Source organism: Pristis pectinata, chromosome 3, assembly GCF_009764475.1.
Source record: "Pristis pectinata isolate sPriPec2 chromosome 3, sPriPec2.1.pri, whole genome shotgun sequence".
NCBI lineage: Eukaryota > Metazoa > Chordata > Chondrichthyes > Rhinopristiformes > Pristidae > Pristis > Pristis pectinata.
In genome coordinates, this window is record NC_067407.1 from 54,268,551 (window position 1) to 54,287,810 (window position 19,260).

The window sequence follows — 19,260 nt, forward strand, 5'->3', positions numbered from 1 at the left end:
TGGGCTCAAAGTCCTGCAGTAGCTGACACAAGTTGTAAATGAATACATTCCACACAAATTGCTTCTAGCTGCACACAGTGAATCAAGGGAATTGTAAAGCATCAACCTTCATTAATGGACGATGATTGAATGCTCAAGGTGAGAGGCATGTGGACTTTGTTGTTAATCATTATTTCAAAGCTTGGCCAAGGTCAACCCACCTTCTTCTTCTTCCTGAGGAGGACTTTGACCCCATCCACTGACACCATTATATTCACCTTCTTCTTCTTAATGTTCTTGGCCTTGAATTCATACTGAAATAAAAGAGATGGAAAAGTTCTGTTATATATTAGCAAGGTGATGCCATTCTTAGACAAAAGGAAAATAAGAGACTTGAAGAAAGTTATCATCTTTTCCCTTGGTTTAAAGAAACTCGTGAAGTCTGTCCTCACCCCACCACATCTCCTTCCCCTTGCAAATTATAAAAAGCAGCAGCACAGCACTTTCCAACCGGTCGTGCGGGAGTGATGGTAGTTCACCACTGATTCCTCTGTGGGCACTGGCTGAAGACATTTGCCCCATTGATGGGGTGAGGAAGCAGTATGACACTGCATCACTATCACCTGCCAACTCGGAGGCTTAAGGAGATTCGGCATTTCACCAAATACCTCAACAAACCTCTACAGGTGCACTGTAGAAAGTATCCTGACTGGTTGCATCATGGCCTAGTACAATTCCCACGCACAAGAACAAGAGAGGTTGCAGAGAGCAGTGGACGCAGCCTGGCCCATCATGGGCACAGGCCTCCCTACCATTGAATGCATGTACATGAGGCGCTGCCACAAGGCAGCGGCATCAATCATCAAGGATCCCCACCATCCAGCTCATGCCCTCTTTTTGCTGCTACCATCGGACAGGAGGTACAGTAACCTGAAGTCCCACTCCACCAGGTTCAGGAACAGCTACTTTTCTACAACCATCAGGTACTTGAACCTACCTGCATAAACCTAGCCCTACCTCAGCAACGGAACACTACGTATCACCTCATGGACTACCATGGACTTGTTTCTAATGATGTTTTTGCACTAATATCTTGTTTTGCACAGTCTTTTTCTGCACTGTCTTGTATAATTTACATACACTTTATGTTACGTTGTCTGAATTTGTGTGCCTTTGATGCTATTGCAAGCAAGTTTTTCATTGCACCCGTACCTCACTGTACCTGTGCTCATGACAATAAACTCAACTTGAACTTAAATAAAAACACGATGATGCTGGAGGAATTCAGCAGGCCAGGTAGCATCCGTGGAGAGAAACAGGCGGTCAATATTTTGGGTCAGGACCCTTCTTCAGGACTGAAGATAGGAAAAGGGGAACTATCTTCTTCCTATCTTCAGTCCTGAAGAAGAGTCCTGACCTAAAATGTTGACTGCCTGCTTTTCTCCACAGATACTGCCTGGCCTGCTGAGTTCCTCCAGCATCATTGTGTTTTTCATCTAGATTCCAGCATCTACAGTCCTTTGTTTCTCTTGAACTTGAATAAACTTGACTTGAACCAATACAGGCACATGCTAAAAGGCCATTCAACTCTGACAGCACATACGATTCCAAAACAAAATACACAGCACAAAAAAGGTTGTCTTAACACAAATGAACACAGGTATGCATGCCAATAACTTTGCTCTTTCCCTGCAAAAGGATTAGCCTTTATAATCAATGCCATGTCACTGTGGATTTGAGCCTTGATAAAATTTGGATAACACTGCAAATGGGACTTATTTGGCATGTTATAGCATCTTTTTTAGGATTAAAAACCTCCCACTGCAAAAAAATAACAAATGCCCCTTGCCTACAATGACTGATAGAAGTGTATAAGATTATGGGAGGCACAGATAAGGTGGATAGTCAAAATCTTTACCCCATGGTAGGGGTATCAAAAACAAGAGGACATAGGTTTAAGGTGAGAGGAAGGAGCTTTAAATGGGATCTTACAGGTAAGTTATTTTTAATATACAGAGTGGCAGATATCTGGAACTTGCTGCCAGAGGAGGTGTTGGAATCAGATACAATCACTACATTTAAGAGGCATTTAGACAGACACAAGTAGGCAAGGCATAAAAGGATATGGTCCTAGTGCAGGCAAATGGGATTAGTGTAGATGGGCGAGAAGGTCGGCATGGATGCAGTGGGGTGAAGGGTCCGTTTCTGTGTGGTAGAACTCTATGACTGAGGGAGTTAACCTGCAAATTGCTGATTGATCCTGACCAGAAATTTTCTTGGTTTTATCCCGACCTTCGCTGCAGTAGTACCGTGATGATGCTACAGTTAGGCTGACTGAATAGGTAAAGGAAATACTGACCATGTTTCAGATTGCTGTCTATTAGCCCCTGCCGGAAATACCAATAAGAAAATACAAAATCAGTAGTAATAAGAAGTGAAAAGGGCCTGTGGAGGAGAAAGCAGTGAGGAATCGGTTGCTGACCAGTGGAGATGAAGTCATTCAATGTTAAGTAATAGAATCATAGTTAGAATGGTAGTAGCAACTGTCATTGCCTATAATTTCTTGAGTTTATACAAATGAGAGGTGATCTCGTTGAAATATTTAAATTATCATTTGACTTGACAGTGTATATACAGAGCTGATGCTTCCCTTGATGTCTAGAACCAGGCATCACCGTCTCAAAGTAATAGGTTGACCATTAAGGACTGAGATGAGAAGATTTATTTTTCCATTAAGAAATCTATTGGAATTCTCCACTAAGAGGCTCAGTCACTGAGTGTATTCAAGACAGAGATTGACACAGTTTTAGATATTAGGGGAATAAAGAGATATAGGATTAGTGCAGAAAAGTGCCTTAAGATAAAAGATCAGCCAGGAACTTATTGAATGGTGGAGCAGGCACGAGGGACTGAATGGCCGACTGCAGTTTGCAGTTCAAAGCCTCCACATCCTTCCCGCAATGTGGTGACCAGAACTGCATACCGTACTGCAGATGCAGCCTAACCAAAGTTTTATATGGCTGCAACGTGACTTGCTAGCCTTTATATGCAATGACCTGGCCAATGAAGGGAAGTATGCCATACGCCTTCTTTACCACCCTAACAAGTTTCACCTCAAGATCTCTCTGGACTTCAGTGCTCCGAAGGGTCCTGCCATTTACTATATACAATATACTGTCTTGTATACTGTATACATTTACTGTATACTCTTGCATTTGTGCAACATCTTACAGTCGTCTAGATTAAACTTCGTCTGTTATTTATCCATCTATATTTCCAACTGATCTAGATCTTGCTGTTTCCTTTGACAACCTTCCTCATTACACACAACTCTGCTAATTTTTGTGTCATCTGCAAATTTACTAATCAACCCACCTACATTTTCGTCCAATCATTTATACACATCACAAACAACACAGGTCCAGCATGGATCCTTTGAAACACCACTGGTCACAAACCTCCAGTCAGAATAACACCCATCCACCACAACCCACTGTCCTCTATGGCCAAGCCAATTTTGAATCCAATCTACCAAGTCTCCTTGGATCCACGTGTTTTAATCTTCTGGATACATCCACCATGTAGGACCTCATCGAATGTTTTACTGAAGTCCACGTATACAACGTCTACTCCCCTACCCTTATCAGCCATCTTCATTTCCTCCTCAAAAGGAGGGACATAACTTTCCCCATACAATGGTGTCTTTTACATAGAATGTGCCAACACTACAAATGTACAGACCCAATAATACAATGAATGTATAGACTGAATGACATTATGAACGTAAAGAAAGCCATGCACTGTTTTTGTATATTTCTAATGAATAAACATTATGTTTGAAATAAAAAAAGCCCCTGCATATGTCAGCATTCGTCAATTCAGACCCTAAAACTAATTCTTTCGGGTAACCAATCCAGGTGAGTTTTGTCCTTTTGAATTCCTTTCCTACCACTTTCAGAGCCTGAGTCCTCTCCACCAATGAATTTTGTAGCATTTTAAAGCAAGTAAGCCCTTGTAATCAGTTTGAAACACCAGCCCAGAGAGGACTCTGCACAACCATCATTAGCAATGAATTGGGGAAGTCATGCAGCTAAAGTGCAAGCTTTAAACGAAAGTCAATTTAAGTCCTTCATTGCTGTGGATCAATGCACAGACATTTGGGAAATCTTGACTTCTCGGAGCATTTCTGCCATTTAAAAACGTTCTGTTTATGGTGTGAGTGTTTCTAGGAGGCATTTGAAAGAGTCCAATATTTTTTTAAAAATAACTTTCACATTGATAGTTCACACTGATTATTTATTCTAAAGACATTGAACCCTTTCACTGCCATCGTTATGTTGAGATCATTGACTGGCTTTTCATTTCTGCCCAAATTCAAGTGTCTTGCCCATACCTTTATACAGAGACATCTGTTATAACGTGATTTACCTCAAGAAAACTAGCTAATTGTTTATATGTCCTCACGTGGCCTCAACCTTGGGCTCATCATTTACTTCAACAAATGAGCCATAAAGGACAACAAGCTGCTCCTTCCACCGGTGCAGTGATTAACTCCAAAGCAAATACCTTTGCATGACACCAAGTAATTGGCAAATTTAAACAGCTATATGCACAATTCATGCATCATTCATTTCAAAGGGGTCACTTTCAAATTAAAACTATTTTGGGAAAGGTAAGAACTTGGATTCAAAGGCACTTGGTTCTTCAAGGAGAATGACAGAAGTGACTCTAGGAGGGGCACTTTTCAAATGACTCTAAACTGAAGCCTTCTCTACCTTCTCATGAGTTTGATAAACATCCCTTCTTCAAGGCACAGCAAGCGTTCTCCCTGGTATCTTGGCCAGTCTTTACTCCTCAAGCAACATCATTGAAACAGATAATCTGGCCATTATCACATTACTCAATGTATGAGCTCACAGACTACAGCCATCATTCTGACATTACAACAGTGACTAGACTTCAGAAGTCCCCTCTCTGTTGTAAAGTACTTTGAAATGATCTGATACCATTAATGACACAAAATAAATGCGTGTCTTTTTCAACTGAGGCAGTGACTTGCAAGCTCATAGCACCCAGTTTGAAGTGGAACAAGCAGCATTTGCTGGGAAGAATAAACACAATGTCACGATTCTAAAAGGGATACAAGTGGAAAGAAATCTTGTGGGAAGAGTTTTCTGAAAGTTGCAAAGCACGTTGACAAACTGTTTGAAGAAGCATACGTGATCCTACATAAATAAAAGCAGAGAATACAAAAGGCATGGTAAACCCTTATAAAACCACTGACTGGGCTACAACACAGTTCTGGGCATGATACTTTAGGAAAGATGTCAAGGCTTTAGAGAGAGTGCAGAAGAGATTTACCAAGATGATTCTAGGGACGAAAGACCTTAGTTACTTGGACAGCAGTCAGGCTGAAACCCAAAGAAATCCAGCCTTTAGTGTAAACTTTGACCCAATTAATAACAAATACACTTGGACTCGTAATGTATTGTATATCTTGGCAGGCAAGTAGATATTTGCATTCCCAGGACCGCTTGCCTTATTAGAGCAATGAGAAAATTGCAGGAGGCAGCACATGATTTTAGTTGATGGGGAAGGAAGATTTGAAAACTGAACAAACATGTTGCTTCGATGCCTTTAGAATTAGCAGCAGGATTTTTGAAAGAACAAAGGAAATCATGTTGAATGTTGGTGGCCTAAGCAGATTAATCAAGCATAACGCATTAGAAATGAATGATATCAAGAACTTTGTTCATTAATTAACAGAGGCAGCTAAATTAAGCTACAAGCCATGATTACTTCAGGCAAATAATAACATAAGAAATAGGCCTATTTTGTTTAAATTGGTGTTGACCTTTATAAATGCTCAAATTATTCACTGTGGATAAAATCATAAAAGCTATAGCCTGTACACCTGTTTGGTAATATCAACCATATTACAGCTAATGTGGTAACACATCAAAATACCATAAATCTTGAAGCTGGGGGAACTTCTCAGGTCAGGCAACGTGTAGAGAGAGAAGCAGAGTTAATGCTTCAGATTGGTGAGTCTTCACCTGAACTGGAATCATGGGGAAACACTTTGATAAATACGTGGTCATTTTTATTTCCCTCAATGTACATTTCAGCCTCAGACCACAGGGAAGAGCAATCTGTACATGGAGACAGTCTTGATACAGGGTCTTGACCAGAAATGTCGACAATCCCTCTGCCTCCACGGATGCTGCCTGACCCGCTGAGTTCCTCCAGCAGTTTGTTTTTTGCAATCTGTGTATGGTTAGAATCTGAAATAAAGAGAGAATGCTTATATTCTTGTAAGGAAGTTGAAGGTGTTGGAAATAAGCAGGAAGTCAAATAGCATCTGTGGAGAAAGAGAGTTAACAATTAAAGTCAATGGCATTTCATTAGAACTGTAGAAGTTGGAGATAAAACAGAATATATGATGCAGAGAAAGAGAAAGGCTGAACAGCTGCCTATGCATCTTTGTCCTTATGTAGAGAATTCATATCCCCATCAACAGCTCTACAATTGTGTACAAAAGCAAAACCAGATGTCCGGCTTCCAGATGTATCACAATGTTCTCAAAGCACTGACTTGCATTTATATAGCTTCTTTAATGTAATAAATCATTCTAACGTATTTCCGAGGATTCTTATCAGACAAAATAATAAGTCAAAGAAGCAGATTTCAAGGGGTTTTTAAAGAAGGAGAAAGGTGCAGAGCTGCAGAGGCTTAGAGAAGAAATTCCAAAGCTCAGACAGCTGGAGGAATTGTCACCACTGGGAGCAAGGCGGGAAAGCACAAGAAGCCAGAATTGGAGGAATTGGAAATAGATGGGGTTACCAGGACATGGAGGGAATAAACTATGCAATACAGTTGTTAATTTTGCCACAGATTTGCAACTCACAGAAAGAATGGTCGTCAAAGAATCGCCGAAGCACTAATGCAAAATTCCAGAGGCCTGAGTAACAAAAAGTGCCATGGTCTTTCTTTAATCTAGTGGGTCTAAGTAAACGGACAGGACTGCAGAAGGTAATCCTCAAAACAATGTTTATCACTCTGGAATCTCATGCAATTAAGAACGGATTTAATTTATGAAGCCATTGGATGCCATGGTTCTGCCACTGGCTTAAAGACTTGCAGTTTCCTGGCTCCGGATTGCACCCACTTTAAGTTCTATTTCTCCTTCCTATCAGATCTTCTTGTTTTATGTTTTATCATTCAAGGAATACATAACTGATAAATACTCAAATACTCAAACAAGTCTATGATTATGACAGTGTGGTTGTTGAAGTGTCCTCAAGGTTTAATTAACACTAACCAAGCTTCATGTTTAAAAAGTGTAACCATGCAGGAGATCTTCATACCCATTCCAAATGACATGTCAGAAACGTTGTAGTTACTAATGAATGCCCTCATAAGAGCCACAGTAACCTTGACAGTGGAAATTATGTACTCTGGTAGAAGAGTATGCCAAATGAGCTACCAGTGAATCCACCCCCATCGCTCCCCCTGCCAGCCCCCAACACGGAGCGCGCTCAGTGAGTTACCACTGAATCCACCCACACCAGGAGCATGCTCAATGAATTACCACCGAATCCATGCCACCCCACCAATCCCCTCCCACCCTTGGTACCAAGACCATGCACTATGAGTGACCACCCTCATCGCATGGTGGGGAATGTCACAAGCCAGGAGGACTTAAAGATGGGCTGTAATAGAAAGGGAATGAAAGGGCATAAATGAATCAGAACACCGATGAGCCGCATCTCAACCTCAGCCCTGCCCAAGGACAGACAACCCACGAGGGATCAGGCAACTCTGGAACTTTTGTGGACTCTTCTCGGTCAGAACCATATTATATTGTTACAGGAAGATAGGAATTGGTGGGCAGAAAGGAACTAATCTTCATCAGAGCCTTCAAATATCCCAGGCATTATATAACACAATAACGGATTTGTTAGATTTCCTGTGGGAAACAACGTGACAAGATATAGAATACGAGTAGTTCAAGGTCTATCGTGATCCAAGTGCAAAGAGCTGGGAGGGACAAGTGGATGCTCTAGACCCTCCATTACTGGTTGGTTTCCTCCTGTCAAGTCTGCGGCTGTGAATGATCTATTTCAGGATTCATATCCCTTTTGATTACAATGTGGGTATGTTACTTGGTCCCTTTCAATGTTTTTATTAATTATTTACTAGTGTTTCGGCTATTTTTCTAACATTAACTTTTAAAAACTTTCATGTACTTGATCCTTTTCATATGTTGCTCATTCAGTGATATTTAAGAATTCTTACAGCTTTGACAGCTGGCAAAGCCAGGAATAGTTTGTGCCAGGCATTAAACTCATCGAGGGCATTTTGGGAGCGCTGCTTCACCAGCGTACAGCTGCTGTTTCAGAGACCTGGGTGCTTTGGGTCAGGAAAATACATGTTTGAGGTGACCACAGCTGATGATTATAGGTAGTAGGCCTGTGCCAGTAAGATCTGGCCGACCTTAGCCAACATTCTAATCTGTTTAGTGTGCATTTCAATCCCAATCATTTCCTATTTGCAAACATAGGACTTCCACTTAAATGCTCCTATTTTAATCTCAACATCCATTTCTGGGCTCCCCTGCTGAGCCACCATGCAAATTATGATTAAAACTTTATGACTCTTTATGGAATTTTGCGCACAATTTATTTTCACTGGTGTCACCGTTGTTCAATCTTCCATCAATCAGGAAACAGAAAAAGAAGCTGATCTCTGTGACATGAATGTGATGTGTTAAGCGTTTGTATGTTATTCCCCGTTGAAACCAGTGACAACTTCCATTCCATTGTCCTGTAACTAGCCTCATTGTACATGTGTCACCACATCTTCCTTTCCCACTAACATCACACAAAGGTGGTGGCATTTCAGCCATTTTCTTGCTTCGTTGGGCATGCTGGGGTAGGTTCAAGTAACCTTGAGTGAAAGAGGATAATCATCAGGAGCAAGAATGAGTCACTCAAGCCACTCTTATCCATCTTCAACTCTCATCGTCCTTTTTCCAGCTGACCTACCGAGGACCCCAGTTAAGCAATGCCCTGATAGTAAAATTTTCACCCTGATTTTCAAACCTGGCTATGGGCTTGCATTTCCTCCACCCCCCTCCCCCACCTCCATCCTCAATGTCTGCCTTTCTCTAACTCCAGCCTCAAGTGCCCTCGACTGTAACACTCTGCCTTCAGCTACCAATGTCCTAGGCTGTGGAATCCCTCACACCTCTTCCATTCCATCTCCCTCTCCTCCTTAAAAACTACCCCTTTGACCAAGCCTTTGCTCTTTTCTCCGAATATCTCTTTATGTTGCCCGATGTCAACTGAGAAATCTTCCAGAACGCTCAGGGTTGCTTTGCTGCCTTAACATTGCAATACAAATTGAGCCAGTTGTTGTCCAAGTGGCTGCCATGAAGGAGTACCCCACATGAGATACAGCAGTTAAATTACCAGGGTGGCAGTTTGGACCAATGATCCAGGGACATGAGTTCAAGTTCCAACAAAGCAGTTTGGAACTAAAATCCATGTAATTAAAAAAAAAGCTAATCTCAATGTTGGTAAATGTGAACCTACTGAATTGTCATAACCAATATCCTTCAGGAATGATATTTATTTATTAGTCACATGTACATCGAAACACACAGTGAAATACATCTTTTTGCGTTGCTAAGATTGTGCTGGGGGGCAGCCTGCAAGTGTCGCCTCTCTTCTGGCGCCAACATAGCATGCCCACAGCTCTTAACCCATACATCTTCAGAATGTGGGAGGAAACTGGAGCACCCGGAGGAAACCCATGCAGACACGGGGAGAATGTACAAACTCCTTACAGGCAGCAGTGGGAATTGAACCCAGTCACTGGCGCTGTAATAGCATTACGCTAAACGCTATGCTACTGTGCTATCCTTACTCAAGATCCACTAATACAGTTAACTCTTAACTACTGTCTCAGATCAGGGGCAATTAGGGATAAAGGATGAATGCTGGTTTTGCCAGGGATATCCACATCCCATGAGCAAATAAAAAATAGGAGGTAATAGAGGAGATGGCAGTTTTTTTGGGTGGATCGGGAATAGTGGTTGGAGGGAGGAAGTAAACTAAATGTATAGCACATCCCTCTCAAAGTATTTTGATCTGCGAAATTCTGTCCCTTCCCCAAACCAGGTGGTCAAGGGGCTACTTGACCTAACCCCACCCTCCAGCGTTGAACCATAGAGTCACAAACAGACAAACAGCACAGAATGAGGCCCTTTGGTGAACTCTGATCCATTTAAACTAATCCCACATAAATCTTATTTATCCCTCCCACATTCTCATCAACTCCCCCCAGATTCTGCGTCTGACCTGCACATTAGGGGCAATTTACAGCGGCCAATTAAACTACGTCTTTGGCACATCTTTGGGGTGTATGAGAAAGCACCTCTTTGGGATGTGGAAGAAAACAGGAGCACCCAGATGAAATCCACCCAGTCACAGGGAGAACATGCAAACTCCACATAGAGAGTACCCAAGGTCAGGACTGAACCTGGGTCTCTGGCGCCCTGAGGGAGCGGCTCTTGTTGGAGATAGCCCTTGCCTGGCATTTCTGGGGCACGAAAATCACTTGCCAATTATCAGCCCACGCTTGAATGTTATCAAGAGCTTGCTGCATATGGAGATGGACTGCTTCATTTGCTGAGCAGTCATGAATTGAACACTGTGCAATCATCAGTGAACATCCCCACTTCTGACATTATGATAGAAGGAAGGTCAATGATGAAGTTGAAAATAATTGGACAAAGAACAATACCGAGGGACTCCTGCAGTGATATCCTGGGGCTGGGATGATTGACTTCTGATAACCACAACCGTCTACCTTTGTGCGAGGTAAGACTCCAGCCATTGGACCATTTTCCCCTTGCTGCTCATTCAGCTCAGTTTTACCGAGGACCCTTGACACTATACTCGGTCAAAAGCTGCCTTGATGTCAATCACTTTCACCTTAACTCTGGAATTCAGCTCTTCGTTCCACGTCTGGACGAGGCTATTTTGAGGTCAAGTGTCGAGTGGTCCTTGCAAAACCCAAACTTAGCATCGGTGATGAGGTTATAGGTGAGTAAGTGCCACTAGATAACAACAGTTCCCATCACTTTGCTTATGATTTAGAGTGATTGGTAATTAGTAGGATTGGAATTGTCCTACTCATTGTAGAAGGATATATCTGCACACTTTTTCCACATTGTTGGGGAGATGCCAGTGTTCTAACTGTACTCCATCATCTTACCTGTGGGCATGTAGTCCAAGGTCTCTCCTTTACACTCCTCAATATCCTCCCATTTACTGTATGTTCCCTTGCCCTGCTGCATCTCCCATAATGCATCACCTCATCCTTTTCAGGATTAAATTCTATTTGTCACCTTTCTGCCCAAATGACCAGTTGAAAGCTTTTCTCCCTCTTGTCAACTATGCAGCCAATCTTGTTTTAAATTGTGCAAAGTTCTTCATCGCGTCCCCTACACTTAAGTCTACTTCATTGATATAAACTGCAGAAAGCAAGGGTTTGAGTTCTGAGCTTTGCAGAGCCCCACTGTTAACAGCCTTGTACTGTAGTCACAAAAACACCTGTCAGTCTCTGCTTCCTGTCACTGAGCTAATTTTGGATCCAATTTCCCTCGGATCCCATGCACCTTTACATGTTTGACCTGGTTGCCATGCAGGACCTTGTCAGCACCATTCCCTGACTGATGGCATGGTGAAGAAACATGAATAACATCATCAAATGCACTGTTCTCCAGTCAGTAAGCTAAGGTTGGATTTTCATTAATTAAGTTTATACAGCAAAATGCTCCATATCTAAAGGACTGTAAAACAAAATGTTAGAAAACAAGTTTTTTTGAAATCAATATAAAAGCCCATCTGTATTGTGCTCTGCCTCTAGCCTCAGAGCTCAAGTACGCTCAAGTGATTTATGCTGAAAGCTGCTTTGAAAAATTGCCGCAAATGGGTTGGTTTCCAAAAATAACTTCCAAAGACCACCTTTGTAAACCAGGCAAAGCTAAAATTCAGATTTTCTCCCCCAGAATACACTGCTATCCTGAGAAGGGTTCAGGTCTGTTTTTATCCTCTGCTAAATTGCTCATGAGACAAGTGCACATTGACAGAAACAGCTATGGGCAAGCTTCAGCTCAGCTGCTGGTCCCATCAGATTAGTGTTGATTAACATCACTAGGTTTGCAGATGACAAATGTGGACAGAGGCGGTGGTAGAAATCAAATACAGATGTTGTTTTGATCTACTAACATAGATGTTATTTTACGTGAATGGATACCGAACTGAACAGGAGATGGAATATCTAACCTCAAACATTTGTCACAGACCCATGCCCTGTGTGATTTCTCCACAAGAAAGCAAATCGTTTTGTGCAACAAACTATCTGCTGGAGGAACTCAGTGGGTCATGCCAGCTGACCCACCGAGTTGCTGCTGCTCAGATGCTGCTCAACCCATCGAGCTCCTCTGGCAGATTTCTGTTGCTCCAGATTCCAGCATATGCAGCCTTTTGTGTTTGTTTTTGGATTAGATTATGTAAATAAATATTTCAAATGCTTCCCACTGTGGAGGCTTGCATGCCCTATGGGACCAGGTTAGACAGATAGACAGAAGATTGTACCATGCGAGTTTCAGTTTATATTATACCAAGGAACTCTCTTCAAGAGGGGGAAGATCCTGAGACAATATTCCAAAGAGAAGTTTGGGGAGATGATCCCAACATTCTGGCCAAGACTTATTCCTTGACTAACACCACCAGCACACAATATTGGATGGGGGAAAAAAAAACTGAAGATAGTGGAGATCTGCAACAAAAACAGAAAATGCTAGACACACCCAGCAGGTCAGGCAACATCTGTGGAAAGAGAAACAATTAACCTTTTAGGTCAAGGACCCTTCGTCAGAACTGGGACAAAGAAAGAAAAGAGTTAGTTTCAAGTCGGATGGAAGGCGAGGGGAGGAATGGATAGGACAAAGAGGTATTCTGTGGAAGATTTGGGCCAAGGTGGCAATGGGGATGAATTATAAATGGAGCAGTGGGAGAGCGACAAAGGAGGAGGTCGGGTTATACTAATGGAGTGGAGGAATGTACCGAGCCATACCCCAGACTGATGATCAGTTCTGACAAAGGCAGAGAAAGCAGGTTATCGGAAGCTGAAGGAATATTTCAAAGGCTCCCCACTGTGCTGTCTTGCATGCCTTGAAGGACCAAGTCAACCTGTGATATTGGGTTATTCCAACGTTAGCAATTTGGCTACTGCTTTACAGCTCTATTTCTAGAGTTACAATTCAAGGTCTAAGGGACAAAATTGCCCAACTGGCCTAAAGAGACCGCTCCTTTCAACAGACCATGCACAATCTGCTTTCCTGTGGAGAATCTCAATGTTAATTTCCTCTCCCGGGACATCAACACAACCAGAAAAGCAACACTGAGAAAGATGAAGCTCTGCGAAATTACTCTGTGACCCTGAAGGTAATTGAGCAAGAAATCAAGATCAGTCATATGAAGCAATTTACATTATTCAATCCCAACTGGATACGTTGAATAGATGACATTTCCCTGAATCACAATCTTCTGTGGAGTAATTGATCACCTGTGCATATACTTTTCTTCATAACTTGCAATCCAATGCTTAATCAACTCCTTTAATCAATGCAGCATTAGCTGCTTTCTAGGCAGAGTATATTCTGATACCATGGGGACAGAGTGAAGAAATTCCTTTCAATCTCTGAGCCCGCTGCAAGCCGATTAATTTAGCCGTAAGTCAAAGCTACAGATGCTGGAAATCTGAGATAAAACCAGAAAATGCTGGGGTACTCGAAAGATCAGGCAGCCTTTGCAGAGAGAAGAATAGAGTTAACCTTTCAGGTCAATAACACTTCACCTTAGGTTCTGATGTAAGCTCTTTGACCTGAAACATTAACTCCATTTCTCCTTCCACAGATGCTGCCTGACCTGCTGAGTGTTTCTAACATTTTCTTGTTTACTTTGTGCTATTTCCTGTACTCTGGTGAAAACAGTTAAATCATATGCTCTGATTTCTCATACACATCCATATCTTCCATTGTATTCACATCCTGTCCCTTCTCTCAACCCTCTCCAATGAAAATGAGTTCCATTTTAAATCTCCAAAGTTTTTCTCCCTCACACAGAAATCACAACATAGATCTTTCTTTCACCACAGCATGTACCTGCTGAGCTCAGAATCTATTCCTAACCATGCACCAAATATGGGATGAGGACTGGTAACATTCAACACAAGAACCCAAGAAAATAGAAGAGTGGGCCACCTGGTCCCTCAGTGGAGACACAAGAGACTGCAGATGCTGGAATCTGGAGCAACAAAGACGACGCTGGAGGAACTCAGCGGGTCAGGCAGCATCTGTGAAGGGAAATGGACAGTCGATGTCTCTGGTTGAGACCCTTCATCTCAAGCCCTCAAGCCTGCCCTGCCATTTAAATGATCACAACTGATCTACCCCACTCTCAACTCCTTCTCTGTGCCACAATCCCCCTGATCTTTCAAATATGTATCAGCCTCCACTTTAAATACTTCTAATGAGCTGCCCTCCACAATTCTCAGGGGCAGAATGTTTCAGAGATTCACCACCCTCTGTGGGAAGAACTTTCTACGTACCTTGCTTTTAAATGACTGGCCCCTTGCCTTGTTCCCTCATTCAAGACTCTCCCACTTCTGGAAACACCACAACATCTACCCTGTCACGATCCCCCCTTTAGGATTTTATATGTTTGAATTAGGTTACTCCTCATTCTTCTAAATTCCAAAGAGTACAGACCCAACCTGTTTACCTCTCCTGATAAGGTAATCCTCTCCTCCCGGGAACTGGCCTGGTGAATCTCCTGATCACCTGATTCAGATCCCTTGCATTCCATTTATTCCACTTAGAATTCCAAGGGGTCAGATTAAATCTTGCCAATACCTATATTTTTTCCAAGGAGTTGAAAAATAAAGGTTTATTCATACAGAGACACACATTTGTGCAATCTCTCTTGTACCACTTTTCAAATATAAAGGATCCACACGAGATGTCATGATGTTCATGCCCACAGGTTCCTGGATAAAGAAAAGCTCTGAACAATGCTAATTTCATGGCCAAAGTGGACTAACAAGGAGCTAAAATGACAAATAGTCAGTTTTAGTAAACAATAAATGGGTGTGAAATGTGACGGAGTGGAGGCAGGAACTATTAAGCAGGTAACTATAGATAAATAGCCCATTAACAAGCAAAATCTGCATTATTTCACATATCCACAATCAAATTGAAGAACAAATATCTTACTGCTGCCAGAATTTGCAGCTTAATGAACAACAACCTATTAATCCTCCTTACTGCAGTGACTGAAATGTACGGGAGTATTCTGCCCAAAAACAACCACTGGGCAGATTAAGTAGTGTTGCAGGAAATGGAGGCAGCCAGATATAGCAGTGGACATACAGCCTACATCCAGCACCGCAATGAAGCCAGCTACTTGGCATAGAAGAGGGCAACAGTGATAAAAAGTTCAGGCCCTCTTGAGAAAGTACTAACTTAGGTTTGCCCCACAGTCCATGAGGACCTCAAGGAGGATCAGCTGTCTGTCTTCAGACAGAAATGAAAATAACAGAAACCAAAAACTTTCACTTCACGTGCTGTTTCAGATACCCTTGAAGAGTCAATAATTACTAATGTGCCTGCAATTAGCTCAGCAGCTGCTTCAGAGGCAGCAAGAACATTTCGACTGGAATCTGTTCCCACCTTCCCTTTCATCCACCTTCAGTCCTCCCCCACTCTCCACCCTCTAAGAACATGCACACATTAAAACTTGAGATTGAACCAGAGTTGACCTCAAAAAATATACTTTAATTCTTAATGCCATTCCCATTCTAATCTGTCTATCTGTGGCCTCCAAAACTGCCTATTGTAAACTAGAAGAACAGCAGCTTATCTTCCATCCAGGTACTTTGCAACCCTCTGGAATAAACACTAAATTTGCCATTTTTGGGTAAACTGCTCTCTCATCATTTACCATCATCATATTTATGATCCTTTCTCACCCTATTTCTTTAAAATGCATCACTCAAGGTCACTACTCATGTTCTTTATCACCTGATCTGTCTTAACCTATCTCCATATAGTTTGAAATCTGAAAACCCTCCACTCTCCCCTCAATTGTGACGAAAAGTCACTGACCAGCAACACTGACTTATTTCTCTTTCCATAGATGCTGCTTGACTGGCTGAGCTCTCAGTTTTAAAAACAGAGAATATTGGAAAATACTCAACAAGTCAGGCAACATCCGTGGAGGGAGGATTGGAGTTAGTGTTTCAAACTGATGACTTTTCAGCAGAACTTTACATGGAAAGCCAGGGAACTTTTTTCCAAAAAAATTTTTTTTTTGGTTGATTCCTGCAATTTCTTTCAGGCTACTGCTGAGAACATGGTTTGCAATGACAGAACAAAGCAGTCGCTATCTTTATAAAGAAAGGGCTCTCCACCTTACTGGTTAAGTAGAGAATGGATGACCATTTGAAATTGCAATGTGCTGTGGACCAGGCATGGCTTGCACACAAAAACACAACTATACCACTGGTTAGTGCCAAGCACTTTCAGAAATCCAGTGTGAATGAAAAGGGACCCGAGTGTTCCTCCACACAGAAACGTATTCTCACTCTACTACTGAATTCAATGGCTAAGGTTGGCTCCGTTTCACGTTATCACCACACATACCCGTAGGCAATTAAAACGTCGGGGAGCACTGCTGCGACGTATCAAGTATTAAAATGTGGCGATGAGAACTTTAGTCGATCTCGCTGAGTTGCAAGCGAGTCACGATCAAAAGATAAGTAAGGAATTCAGATGACAACAATGATGCTCAGGATTTCTAATGTTCCTCAAGAAAGATCAATGATTAATTTCAGGAACAAAAAGAGTGATCAACCATTAAGAAATAGCCTTTATACTTCACTTGCAATGGCAACAGAAAGCTCCTCATGCCTGTTCCTGATTGTACAGCAAGTGGAACGGTGTTATTAGAATGAAATGACTGTTCTCTTTTTGTGAAATCCCGAGCGCTGCCAGTAAGAAGTAACAAAGTGTAGCCAGCAGATCAGTGGAAAACAGCCAAAGTCTCAACCTTGGCCTTCGAGCTGAACTGAATTTTTTAGATTACACTGAAAAAGCGTTTGTTCCAGCTGCGTTCCAGGAATTTGTCTCAGGATTATTCTGGGCATGCTGCTTATCTCCGGTTTGATATAAACTGAGGAGCCTGCGGTGGTTTCTCCTTCTCCACCGCCGGCCTCTGTCAGTCAGCGACAATGCAACCAACCAGCTCTCGGTTTTGTCACTTTATCAGACCAAAGCAGATTTAATTCATAAACGGGCATTACCATATCATAAACTGTAAAGCTAAACTCAAAAGCACCAGGCCTTTGAAGCAGTTGTTACATTCCTTGGCTGCTTCTAAAAAGCAGCGCTGATCAGTCGGCCGTACCGTGAAGTTGTTGAGTCTGCGAAGCAGAGAAGACTTTGTAGTTAATAGATCTTTCTTAACATTCAGCAGAGGTTCAAATTACTATGGATGTATTTGGGACGTGTAATTACTTCAGCCTAGCAAACAGTGGTGCAGTAAAACATTAAAGAGGCAATTAGCAATATAAATGCACAATACCAACTGTTTATCTGCTGTAGCTGACAGCTTTTCTCCTGGCGCTCTACTTTTCAAATAGTGCAGTCAAATACTGCGCCGTTACACTATATCGATCCACTGGTTGCACAGCTGCGATAAACCTGACAAGTCTGATTGTGTTTTAACTTTCCTTTATATCCAAAGGTATATGGTGCCCATAAAACATAGCTGACACAAACATTTATCTTTTGGGTTAATGGAGTTAATTCGACCCAAGCAAGTAGGAAAATTATACAAGTGTGAATTTCTACCACTCATTACGAGGAATACTTTACAGGTAAATCCCGCTCAAAACATTAATTGATTAAAAAAAATATGGAGTTGATTCCATGAACTTAGATTTGCCTTTTTGTGGTGGGGGGGGGGGAGGTGGGGGAGAATGAAGCCTTGCTCATATGAGCAATCTACCCCAGGTTTCCCACTGGGGACTTGAACCTCTGATCATAATCTGTGCAGTGCCAAAGGTTATGTGGGAGAAATTGGGAGCAGTGGTGAACCAGGGTACAGTGGAGAAGTGGCATGGTGATAAACTTGTTCTGGAGATATCTTCCACTTGACTGTTCCAATCACAGGCTGCACTGTCCCAAGGCATTGCACACTTCACTTGGAGTCGGTGTGTTGTCAGCAAGGAAGGTAATTAACTATCAGCACGGCGAGAAATATCACCAACCATGAAATGGAGAAAATGGATTAATATCTTCATTGGACACGTTCAATTTACCAACTCTCAATTAAACCAGCAGCAGGTTCACAAGTCAAACTATATCAAAATGGTAATCCTGTGGTGTCTTCATCCAGAGACTAAACCAAACCAATGAAGGGTCTTCAACTTGAAGTGTTAACTCTGTTTCCCCAGCCACAGATGCTGTCTGACCTTTTGAGTGCATGCAGCATTTTCTGTTTAATTTCAGACTTCCAGCATCTACTTTTTTTTAAAAAAGAATTCAATACAAATGAACTGTAATTTATTCTTGGATGAGGAATTGTAAAATGTAAACAAAAAAATCTAGGTGCAATAATAATTAAAATTAGGATTTGGGTATGTTGAAGTAGTGATTGAGATGTGATTGTGTTGGCACATTCTATAGTTTGGCAAGACAGGAAATAATGGACAACATGTACCAGTGAATTCCAAGGGAGAGACGCAGAATTAGATTTAACACTCAATAAATTATTCCAGGCCTTGCAATCAGATTTTGGCACTTCCACAGAGAGCCACCAAGCTAATTCTGAGTGGGGTCAGAAACCCATCATCAGCTTGCACACACACCAGCATTCCACTTCACATTCAGAGCCCAGATTTCTTTTCCCATTTTAAAAGGAGGTTTGGCAGACCTTGGACATCATTGGAAGTGCAGCACCGGTGAACGCTACAGTATTCATCTATGAACCAACAATACGGGTAGAAGAAATTAAGCCTGCCTGGAAAAAAAACTGATCACAACTTGTGCATCAATATTAATTTCATTTCATTTTGTGGGACCTTGCTATGCACAGCGTGCCTGCTGAATTTGTTAATTCACAGGATTTTTTGAACCAACCGGCA

At 41.9% G+C, this 19,260-nt stretch overlaps 1 protein-coding gene across 1 annotated transcript in view; it reads right to left on the minus strand.

Moving 5' to 3' along the window:
* nos1apa (nitric oxide synthase 1 (neuronal) adaptor protein a) overlaps positions 1-19,260 on the minus strand; it is a 318,651-nt gene that overhangs the window by 154,454 nt on the left and 144,937 nt on the right. Inside the window, exon 3 of the mRNA XM_052012652.1 lies at positions 201-293. Within this exon, the coding sequence (XP_051868612.1) occupies positions 201-293 (93 nt within the window). The remainder of the gene's footprint in view (positions 1-200; positions 294-19,260) is intronic.